The following is a 12,550-nucleotide window of genomic DNA, read 5'->3' as shown; positions in this document are numbered from 1 at the left end:
GATTGCGGTGCTGCTTCACTAGAGATGTAGCCATTTTATCTTTGGAGACGACACGCCAAATCGAGAGCACTACCGAGGCGTATCTCGTCTTGCGGAAAGAGGCCTCATCGACTCGGCTAAGTTTTATTTCCAACTTACAGTTTCGATTTCATTGTAATTTTCAGTTTTAGTTCTTCCTTCTTGGGTTGTATTACGCCCGATATTGTTTATCTCTTGTAATTCCAGCAACTTTCCACGAGAATCGCAAGACGAGATATACTTACCGTTGAAGGTGTCAGACCTTAACTGAACTTAAAACTATCGAAAGTTAATACCTTTGCTGGAGATGTCGACTGAATCCAATACCGTCGCTGCCACCACTGCCGCCGCATCTCCATCCACCTTGTTGATCACTGCACCGGTCAACACATCGTCGATTCCGACGATGATGCTCACTCCTGGGCGCTATCCATCTTCATCAACAACCCATTTGGAGTTTGTCAACCCCCTTGGGCACTCTGGTGGATCCACCTCCAGTGGATCGGTTGGTTCCACTTTTAGTGGTTCCTTCGGATCCTTTAATGGATCAAGTGCTGGGGCCTTCGGGTCTCACACGAATGCTGGGGCCTTCGGGTCTCACGCGGGTGCTAGTTCCTTCGGGGATGGTATGACCATGGCGGACTCTATGCCCAATATGAATGGTGGGGGCTCTATGCCCAACCACGTTGTTGGCTCATTCGGGGGCAACGGAATTGGTTCCTTCCATGGACCAAGTACGGCACCTTTGGCACCAAGAATGATGCCACCTGCCGAGAAGCCACCAAAGTTTGGAGGATCTGACTTCAAAAGGTGGTTCCAAAAGATGTTGTTCTACTTTACAACATTGGGCGTCGCCAACTTCCTCACGGAAAATGAGCCGCCCGCGCTAAGCGATCAAGAGACTAGGCTCGAAGTCATGGCGGACTATGAAGCTTGGAGAAAATGAGATTATCTTTGTAAAAATTCATTCTAAGTGCTTTAGATGATAATTTGTACAATGTATACTCCGTTGTAACCACATCAAAAGAGATGTGAGAAAGCCTAGAAAGGAAGTACAGCATAGATAATGCTGCAGGTACTGAACAAGTTGTAGCATCCAAATTTATGGACTACAGGATGGTCGACTCTCGACCCATCATGGAGCAAGTTCAAAAGCTCCAAATGATCATCCACGCACTAGTGGCTGAAGGGATGACCTTGCCCGACAAATTCTTAAGGTGCACGATCATTGACAAGCTTCCACCCAGTTGGAAGGACTTCAAGAGCTATCTCAAGCACAAGCAAAAGCAGATGACCCTTGAAGACTTGATCGTGAAATTGCGCATTGAGGCTGATTTGCGCAAAAGCGACCAAAAGGCTAAGGGCTTTAGCCCACTTGAAGCCAAAGCCAATCTGTTGGAGCGGGCGGTCCCTCCAACAAACTCCCTCGCCCAAGTCAAAAGGATAAAGGGAAGGGAAAGCAGCCTGCAAAGAAATTTGAAGGCGAATGCTTCAAGTGTGGCAAAACTGGCCATTTTGCCAAAGACTACCGCAGTAAGAAGAAGAAGCCGGCAGCCCACGTCATTGAGAAGGATTTTAAAGACTGGGATGAAAATGACCTCATCGCTGTGGTCACTGAAGATGCCAACTTGATTGAAAACAAGGGAGGCTGGTACATCGACACTGGAGCAACTGCTCATGTTTGTGCCGATAGTAGTAAGTTTTCAACTTACAGTCCTGTTGATGGGAGGAAGATCAACATGGGGAATCAAGCATCATCCGAAGTGAAAGGAACCGGAGATGTGATCCTCAAGATGACGTCTGGCGTCTCGATCACCTTGAAGGATATGCTGCATGTGTCGGACATCCGCAAGAACCTAGTGTCTGGATCTATACTAGTTAATAAGGGTTTTAAACTTGTATTTGAATCCGATAGGTTTGTTTTGTATAAGTTTGGAAAATCCCTCGGAAAATGTTATGTAACCGATGGGCTCTTTAAGCTTAGTGTGTCTACGCGCCATGGTCCCAAGCCTTTGGCTATTAATAACAATGCGTCTACTTCCTCTTACTTGACTGAGTGTTCAAATTTGTGGCATTGTAGATTGGGACATATAAATTCAAAAGCCATTAAAAGATTAGTGAATTTAGATTTACTAAAGGCTAATGAAGTGGATATCCAAGATAAATGTGAAATTTGTCTTGAAGCAAAAATGACTAAGTTGTCGTTTTACTTGGTTGAACGAAGCACAAAAACCCTTGAATTAATTCACACAGACGTATGTGATTTAAAGATGGTGCAAACTAGAGGTAGTAAAAAGTACTTTATCACTTTCATAGATGATTGCACAAGGTATTGCTACATTTATATTTTAAGATGTAAAGATGAAGCAATAGAAGCGTTCAAAAATTATAAGAACGAAGTTGAGAATCAACTTGGTCGTAAAATCAAAACGATTCGAAGCGATAGAAGAGGCGAATATGTAGCCCCGTTTGAGGAATTATGCAACGCATGTGGTATAATCCATCAAACGACTACACCATATTCACCACAATCTAATGGTGTTGCAGAACGTAAGAATCAAACTCTAACAGAGATGATGAATGCACTGCTTCTGACTTCAAGATTACCACATAACATGTGGGGGGAAGTTGTTTTGACAGCCAACTATATCTTGAATAAATCCATCTCAAAGGAAAAGATGTTACTCCTTATGAGTTGTGGAAGGGAAGGAAGTCATCCTACAAATACCTCAAAGTGTGGGGGTGTTTGGCAAAGGTGATGGTTCCTCTGCCCAAAGAAGTTACAATCGGACCTAAAACGGTTGATTGCATCTTCATTGGATATGCACTTAAGAGTAGTGCATATCGATTTGTTGTTCACAAGTCTGAAATACCGACAGTGACCGTGGGAACAACAATTGAGTCAAGAAACGCGGTATTTCTTGAAAATACATTTCCTTGTAAAAGGAAGGAATGTAGCATCCAATTCTGAGACAAGAATTGAGGATGAAACCACTGGTTCTAAATCAGCGGATGAGGAACCTGAATCCCGCAAGCGTGCAAGGCCCGATCCAAAGGATACAGTACTAAGACGTGGTAGTAGGGTCAGAACACCAAAAATATTTGGTCCTGACTATATTGCTTTTATGTTAGATGAAGGACCGACATCTATAAAAGTAGCCTTCGATGGCCCAGACGGGCTACATTGGAAAGAAGCTGTTCAAAGCGAAATTGATTCAATTTTGCTAAACCACACTTGGGTGTTGGTAGATCTACCTGAAGGTGCGAAACCTGTAGGTTGCAAATGGGTATTTAAAAGGAAATTTAAGGCTGATGGAACAGTGGATAAGTATAAAGCCTGACTGGTAGTAAAGGGTTTTAAACAAAAGGAAGGACATGACTTCTTCGATACCTATTCACCTGTAACAAGGATTACATCTATCTGAGTGCTTCTCGCTATTGCTGCATTGCACAATCTTGAGATTCATCAAATGGATGTAAAGACCGCGTTTCTAAATGGTGAACTAGAAGATGAAATCTATATGGCACAACCCTAAGGGTTTGTAGTACCTGGACAAGAGAAAAAGGTATGCAAGCTCGTAAAGTCTCTATAGGAATTGAAACAAGCGCCATTGCAATGGCACTTGAAGTTTGATAATGTGATGTTATCAAATGAGTTTAAAATCAACGAGTGCGACAAATGTGTCTACATCAAGAGCACTAATAACGGCCATGTTATAATGTGTCTATACGTTGATGATATGTTAATCTTGGGTAGCAACACTCAAGTAATTAACGATACAAAGGCCATGTTAAAAAGAAACTTTGACATGAAAGACATGGGTCTAGCCGATGTAATTCTTGGAATGAAGATTCTAAGAACGTCTGATGGAATCATCTTAACACAATCACATTATGTTGAGAAGATATTGAATAAATTCAAAGCCTATGATGGCGCGCCGGTTAAGACTCCAATTGAACTCGACGTTCACTTGAGCAAGAACAAAGGCGAACCCGTTGCACAAGAAGAATATGCACGGGTCATCGGATGCATTATGTACTTGACTAATTGCACTCGACCTGACATTGCTTGTGCCGTGAACAAGTTGAGTCGTTACACGAGCAATCCAAGCAAAGAGCATTGGAGAGCTCTTGTGAGGGTTTTGAGATATTTAAAACATACTCAAAATCTTTGGCTACACTTCTCGAGATACCCCCCAGTACTTGAAGGGTACTGTGATACAAATTGGATATCCGATAATAGAGACTCACTTTCAACAAGTGGATACGTCTTTACTATTGGGGGTGGTGCTGTATTGTGGAAATCCACAAAACAGACATGTATAGCCCGATCAACAATGGAATCAGAGTTCATTGCCTTAGATAAGGCTGGTGAGGAAGCCGAGTGGCTTAAGAACTTCCTTGAAGATATTCCATGTTGGTCTAAGCTAGTGCCACCAGTGCTGATCCACTGCGATAGCCAAACGGCTATTAGAAGAGAAAACAATGGCTTCTATAACGTTAAGTCTCGACATATAAGTCGTCGACATTACACCGTGAGACATTTGATTATAACGGGGGTGATTACAATTGACTATGTGAAGTCAATAGATAATCTAGCGGATCCGCTAACCAAAGGGTTAAACCGTGATCAAATGAATAAGTTGCTAGAGAGAATGGGTTTGAAATCCACGAACTAAAGAATTGTCATAGTGGTAACCCAACCATGATGACTGGAGATCCCAAGAACTTGGTTCAAAGGAACTAAGCTATGAGAGTTCATGAGAAACACTCAACTATATCTATTCCCTAGAGAGCAATAGAGTGTTGGTAAACTTGCCTAGTGGCGAGGCTAAGTCTATGACTTTTAATGACTCCTAAGGATCTCGAGGATATTGAGTTCTCAAGGAGACCGAGTAGGGCAAGATACTTGATTAGGAATCACCTATATAAGTGTGAAGTGAGGCCGCTTCAAATAACACTCTTATGAATCCAAAGTGGTGTCTAAGGCCGCAAAGGACACAAAACGTGAGAACGGATGAGGTTGAGGTGTTTAAACGTTAACACCATTGTCTCGGTGCACGCCATGGGGGATTAGTTCAAAGCATCATGCTACTAAGCCGCATGTGTATCCGATGGTGTCGACTATGGAAGGTTTAAAAGCCAAAACCTACCTATCCTTATGCTTATAACCTCGTGAGGGTTGAGCTTGTGTCTGCATGCATATGCATTTGGCTATTTCCACTCATGTGGGGGATTGTTGGAATCTTGAATTTAAGATGTCCGGTCAACAAAGTTTGACCAATAATAAATGTGATGAGACATTTAATTTTTGAAAATTAAATGATATAGCGTTGGTCTACGTTCCGCGTAGATGACCGTAGTATATTCACTTTCTCAAATCCGATTCCCGGTGAGTGAGAAATAAAGGATAAAAGTTGGTCACATTGTAGCTTTTGATAAAGCTATGAGTTGAAAGTGTAGGGAGTAATTAACTAGTGTTAATTATCTCACATAGGAGATGAGACACATCTTTAAATGTGTATTTATTAAGTGACTTACTACACTTAGTAATTATCGTGGACTAAGATGGGTGAAAGAGCCCACACGCGCGCCGAGCCGAGCCGTGCCCGTGCCCGCGCTCGCGCCCTTGCCCTTGCCCTTGCCCTTGCGCTTGGTCTTGGTCTTGGACTTGGATCTTGGCAGTTGGTCTTTGGGCTTGTCCCTGGATCCAGACTTAATGTTTTGGACCACCTCAGTTTTGGGCAGCAGCCTGACCAGCTTGACATGCTGCGCCTTGATCAGCAGCCTGATCAACTCGGCCTGCTGCGCCTGGAGCGATGGCTTGATAAGTGTCTTGATCAAGTCGCTTCACGAAGTCCACATGTGACGGTTGAACTAGGGCGTGTATAGTGTCTAGATTAAACGTCGACCACTCCAGCTTTCAAACTCGTAACGACCGGCGGTTACAGGCCCACCATTACAGGCCCACCATGATGAGCCATGATGACAGCCATCAAGGCTGAGTTGACCCCCGCAGTGGACCAAGCCTATAAATAGGCTAGTCATTCCTTGCATTAGGACAACAGAATATCATACGAACATACTCACAAGCATCATACTCTCTCTGCATTATCTTTCTTCCCGAAGCTATGCCCTCTCCTCTTCCAGTTCGTCGGAGCTCTGTTGATTGCGGTGCTGTTTCACTAGAGACGTAGCCGTTTTATCTTTGGGGATGACACGCCAAACCAAGAGCTCTATCAGGGCGTATCTCATCTTGCGAAAAGAGGCCTCCTCGACTCGGCTAAGTTTTATGATAAGGTTCGTTTCATGCATTGGTTTTTGGTGATATTACATGTTTTTTTGGGGAGATAATGCGAAAATTTGAGATTAAGTGTGCAGATATTTGCTGGGTCAAGTAGATGCTGCAAATTGACCGAGCAGATGTAAAATGAGCAGAAAAGGAGTAAAAAGTGTCAAAAATCCGCTAGGTCAAAGAGAATTATCATGAGAGCAGGTGCGTAAAAAATCTGCCGGACCCAGGAACGTACACAAATTACCCGGGGCGGGGAAAATGGAGCAGGAAAAAATGAAGAAATGAGTAGATTTAAAAGATCTTATTTTAAGGGTACAAACGTCAAATCATGAAGAGCATACCCTAGGGATTCGAGCTTGAAGCCTCCCTCCCTATATAAAGGGATCAACATGAATGAAGAAGAGGACGCTTAATGCTATGGTAGTTAGGTAGGAAGTTCTCGGTAGCGCTTAACGCTATGGTAGTTAGGTAGGAAGTTCTCGGTAGCGCTTAACGCTACCATTCTCGTAGTTTAGGTAGGAAACTCTCATAGGCGCTTAACACCACTGCTCTCTTAGCTTAGTTTAGTTGAGTTGCTGTTTTCTTAGCTTAGTTTATATAGTTAAATGCTTTCTTAGCTTAGTTCAATGGTTTCGACGGTGGAATTGACGACTCCGCCTTTGGATCTCGACCTTTTTCTGGTTTTATGAAGCTTCGGTGTTTATTTTCGTGTTGATGACGCTATTTACTCATGTTTCTTGGATGCTTTTTGCAATTGAATGTTCGTTTGAAGCTGAGATCAGAGAGATCTAGTTGACTTGTTGGTTTGATTCGGAGTTGAATGGGGGATTGGAAGTTATGGATCTGAATCTGTGTTGGTGGATCTGAAGTTTTCTGTTTCTATTCTGCATGATTATGGTTGTTTACTGTTCGATCTCACATCTGCTAGACCCAGTAGCGTAGATCTGTTAGTTTATGCTTTAATTTCATGTTTAAATTTAGATCTGAGATTGCTCTGTTTTGTTCTGTATTTCCTGTTAGATTCATGAAGAAGATGAAGTTTGCTGGTAGTTAGACTCAGATCTGCTTTAGTTTGTTAGTTGCAGCTTTCTTGTCAGTAGCTATTTAGGGAAATCTGTTATGTTGCTTTTCTTACACTCTGCTGTCTGGCTGGTTTAGGAAACATATTTGCTTGACCCAGGAAATTTGGTGAATGATCTAAAGTTAATTTTCAGTTTCAAATCATGATTGCAATTACATTTGAAGCACCTTCAGTTCTCTGGATTTAGTAGATAGAATAGATTAAGCTTAAATTATCAGGTCTAGTAGTTAAAACTCAGCCCTTAATGAATGCGTGGCAGTAGCCGACCCCTTCTCCGATTGCGTCGTAGAAATAATCTCGAGTAGGTCCCTAGTCTCTGTGGTTCGACCCCGCTCTTGCCGCTTATACTTTGTAATATTTGTTGCAATAGTGGGAAAATTATAAATCTTGTTGAAAGGAGGAACACGTGCACACGACACACGTGCAAAAAATTCCTCCCTTCATTTTATTTCCAGCTTACAGTTTCGATTTCATGGTAATTTTCAGTTTTAGTTCTTCCTTCTTGGGTTGTATTACGCCCGGTATTGTTTATCTCTTGTAATTCCAGCAACTTTCGACGACAGAGCATATGGTTTGATTTTGTTGTCATCATTATTGGAATCTGTCTATTTTGACAACAGAGGTTTGATGTTTATTCTATGGATTACAGTTACCAAAGGTTCCAGGAATTTGGAAGCTAGAAGTAAAGAGTGATAGCCTTGTTGCAGTTGTTATGATTCTAGGACGTTTTGATATTCCTGTCAATTGCCATTCCATAGTGCACAATGTGCGTGACTTACTTACTCTAGAATTTCAAGTAAGTTTTGTTTTGTCATATGCACCTGGTTTTCTTCGAAGAGTTCATGTTTTAGAAACCCCCATGACGGGTCTAAGTGGTTAGTTAATTGTTTTATGATAGATTATGTGTTTCTTATGTTCGTTAGTTTCTCTCTTTGAGCGCTCCTGCAGTTTTATACGAAAAACTAAATTAATACAATCTCTATAATAACAAAAAATATAAATAGAAACTCGAACAGAATATTGATTGGAGATTTAAGCAATCACGAGATAAATGAAAAATCATTATTGATTTTATTAAAGAAATTTAGTAGCAATCTACAATTTAAAATCTACTGTCCGCATTGTTGTACTATAACATGATCTCTACACGCGATTTTTTTCAAAATTGATCAATTTGTCATTGCTTCAACTTAGAGAAGAAAACAAGTATAGAGTTACTATAGTTTCAATCCGAGTCTCGTTTTGATATGATGGGGAAAAATTCTCATTTAATATGAATAAGTATCAATAATCGAAACAAAAAACAAAAAAAAAGGACGAGTATTTCTATCTACAAGAGGCTGAGGGATAACAAAAGCAAGGTTAGCCCAAAGAGGAGCGTCAATCTTGTAGAAGATGATGTTGTCGCTATCTGAATCATGAAATTGCAGTTGCCCTGAGATATGTTGGTCTCCGTGACCATGGCAAGGCCCTGGAAACCGCAGGCGGTATCTTTCTGGCCGAGGGCCTGGAAGTACATATTGAACGCATAGGACGCGTTCCCATTCGCGTCTAATGTGTTGCAAGAAGAGCCATACTCGAGGGGGGTGCAGTCGGCAAAGGTACATGCGAAGTTTATATTATCCCCGAGCTTGGAGAGATCCTTGGCGTCCGGCCTCATCATGCACCATTTCTTTGGTAGATAGGTTACATCTCGTGCACCAACGAGGTACTTGTCCTGTAGCTGCCCGGACAAGTCCATGGGGAACTTAGGCTGTCCGTCGTACTTGAAAATCCCCCAATGGCGCTCGAAGTTACCTGGAGCGATACTCTTGATGTCCTCGTCTAAAAGGCCGAACAAGTACACTTCAATGTAACCGGGGCGAAGAGGGGTTCCTTTGTTGGATGCAAGCCTCGGGAGGAGGCCCCTGTAGAACCTCAGCGCGTAGTTTGTGTTGGCGTTCCTGTCCCCGTCCGTTGGCCACCCGACCTCCCCAACGATGATCTCCATGTCACCGAGGCCCACTGCCTTTAGAGACGACACCAGCGTGTCGAAATTGGCATCGAACACGTTGGTGTATTGGATGGTGTTGTCGAGGATTGGCGTGGCTACCCCGTCGAAGAAGGCGTAATCGACGGGGAAGTGCTCGTTGGCGTAGAGGCTCAGGAAAGGGTAGATGTTGATGGTGAAAGGGGCCTTGTTCTTGGCTAGGAACTGGACGATTTGGGTCATTTGAGGGAGGATATCCGGCCGGAACCTCCCGGCGGAGGGAACAGGGTTGGTTTCAGGGGAGCCGTACACGTCAGCATTCAATGGGACTGTGGCTTTGATGGAGTCGCCGAGGCCAGCTTCATTCAAAGCATTCTGAATGTTTGCAAGAGCTGGGAATGTTGTGTTGAGAAATGAGTTGTTGTATGATGTGAGGAAAGGCTCATTCCCAACTGCAACATATCTGTATTATTTGGGGAAAAATTAGGGCTAAATTGAGGGAGAAATTGGGGGGAAATTCGAATTCTTACTTGATGGTGACGCCGCCGTCGAAATTGTAGCGGGAGACGTTGCGGCGGACGACGTCCTTGGCGCGGGCGTAGGAGTTCATGGCGGAGAGCTGGTTGTTGGGGATGGCGATCATGACCTCGATGCCGGAGCCGGCGAGGGCGCTCAGGGTGGATTGATCGGCGTCGAAGAGCTTCACCTTGTTGATGCCGTTGTCTTTGAGCAGCTGCACCACCGTCTTCGGCGGCAGCTTGTGGTTGGCCATGGCTATATAACACCGATACGCCACCCTGTTGCCGTATCACGTATCGGATACGTATCCGATACCGATACGCGACGGATACACCGTCGATACGTATCCTGGGCGTATCCGCGAGCTGGGCCGTATTGGGCCGGGAAACCTCAGATTCGATACGTATCCTTCGGCGTATCCGCGAGCTGGGCCGTATTGGGCCTTCATCCTCCTCTATCTGCAAAGATCTGAGGTTCTCCTCTTCGAAATCAACGTCCATCTCTGTCGAAGAACTTCGCAACTTTCAATTTACGAACTTCAATCCGATTTGGGAACAAAATTGACAGTTAATCGGATATGAAGAAGAAGAAGAAGAAGAAGAAGAAGAAGAAGAAGAAAGGGGAGGCGCCGCTATTGCCTCAACTAGGGATTGAAGAAAATTGGAAATGGGAGAATGAATTGGGCAAGAAGTAGTCACGATGGAAAAGGAGTATATTTGGGGCTCATTTTTTGGGCCAATTTATTACTCCATTAACTTTGTCTAATTTTGTAACTATAAATAAATATTTTGATCAATATTATTGGTAATATGGATAAGTATAACCAAAAAATCGATGTGGTGTAATCGACCATAAAAGAAATTGACTTTAGCTTTTAATATTTTGTAATTTTATTATTTTTATTTGTATAATAACATTAGAATATCTATTTTGTAATTTATTATGCACTATTATTATTTATTAAAAAAATAGTTAAAACGTATCCGCGTATCGGGTTGTTTGGGAAAGAGCCGTATCCGCGTATCCGTATCCTTCGGATACTGATACGCGTATCCGTATCCGTGCCGCATAGGGCCATGGTGCCCCAGTTCACCCCAAGTCCCTCAATCGCCATCACCAGAAGCAAAAACCACCACCCTGTTATTACGAGTATTGATCTTGACATTGCTACCTCAAATTAAAAGCTTTTTGCCCCTTTTTTTGAGTTTTGATGATTTCCCCTCTTTCTATAAACTGAAAAGGAAGAGTTTGTGGGAACGTGTTGTTGAAGCTGGTGAAGTAGTGGAGAGATTATTTTGGGGGATGTGTTTGAAGTTTGAACAAAGCAACCAACAGTTTTATTAAATCTATGTAGTATTGAGACAGGTTGGTAATAAATAACTAATGAGAACAGAGGAAGGAGGGTTTAGCTTTAAAATGGAGATTATTTGTAATAAAACAGATACATAGAGCTTTCAATTTGAATCGACTTCATCTCCGATTTCTTTAATTCAATCTATCGAAATAAAGACAAAAAACAATTACTACTAATCCAATGTCAAAAACTGGAATTATTAGTGGGCGGTGATGAAACTGGATTGATTATAGGGGGAAGGGGGCCCCACTTTCTTAACGGCTATATATCTCAACTGTGCATCAAGATTACAAACATAATCCTAATACTTTTCTTTTTCAATAAATATTGTAATAAAGTCAGTATATATATATTACAAAATCAAGCAATATATCATATCATTAGAAATTTAAATAACATATACTAAGAATTCAATTAACATATATTAGAAATCCAATAATCATATATCAAAAATTCAATAATCATGTAACTCTAAATTTAAAATTAACTCAAAATTATTAAATTTTATATAGCTTTCTAGATTAAATTTTTGTATAAATTTATACTCTCTTCATCCCATGGTACTTGGGCTTTTATGTTTGAATAGTAAAACAATGATCGAGTAATAAGTGTAATTAAATTATTATTTTAAGTGTAATAAGCAAATATTTTATTTAATAAGAGAATACTGAATTAGTTCTAATATCTTAATTAAATACACTAATTCATACTTAAAATATAAATAATGCAAGTAGTTTGCGACATGCTGAAAAAGAAAAGTGTGAATAGCATGAGACGGAAGTAGTATAGTTAATTAACGGTAAGCTTACACAAATTTTAACAAATTTCTAATTGCACGAGTAACGTGTTTGTAAAGAAATTGCACGGAACAATATAATATGTGAGTGTATATGCTAGTTATAATGAGATTTATTGCAATGTTATAATTACTTAAATTCAATATATAATAAAGCAAATTTAATGAATTTGTAATTGTGCGAATGATAATTTTCTGAAAATACTGACTCCAATAATTTGCGTATCATGAGGTGCAAATGTTATAAGAAGTGAATTGTCGAATTTGTATTGGTATAAATGACGATTGTCAACCATAGTTAATTATTGTGATTAATTATAATGACCCATGGTTCCCTTAAGTCTAGACCGTTCATAATGAACCAATTTTGAATGCATAACCAAAATTAAATTTAGATCACAAGATTTTATAATCTAATGGGTTTAATTTTCTAATATAAACTGAAATAATGTTTCCTTCGTCCCAAACTGTTGAAGGCATTTTTTTTGCACAAATTTAAGAAAAATTAATGTTTAAAA

General features: G+C 41.1%; 1 protein-coding gene across 1 annotated transcript; it reads right to left on the bottom strand.

The window, feature by feature from the left end:
- Window positions 1–8,654: 8,654 nt before the first annotated feature.
- Window positions 8,655–11,237, bottom strand: LOC121771963 (glucan endo-1,3-beta-glucosidase 8-like). Its single transcript, XM_042168869.1, has 3 exons — window positions 10,955–11,237; window positions 9,894–10,129; window positions 8,655–9,826 (listed from the first exon to the last, which is right to left on the bottom strand). The coding sequence occupies exons 1-3, from the start codon at window positions 11,045–11,047 to the stop codon at window positions 8,725–8,727; spliced, it is 1,431 nt and encodes a 476-aa protein (XP_042024803.1). The 5' UTR covers window positions 11,048–11,237; the 3' UTR covers window positions 8,655–8,724.
- Window positions 11,238–12,550: the final 1,313 nt, after the last annotated feature.

The sequence above is a fragment of the Salvia splendens genome, chromosome 16 (assembly GCF_004379255.2).
Source record: "Salvia splendens isolate huo1 chromosome 16, SspV2, whole genome shotgun sequence".
NCBI lineage: Eukaryota > Viridiplantae > Streptophyta > Magnoliopsida > Lamiales > Lamiaceae > Salvia > Salvia splendens.
Note: the sequence above shows the minus strand (reverse complement) of the source record. Positions and strands in the feature narration are given on the sequence as shown.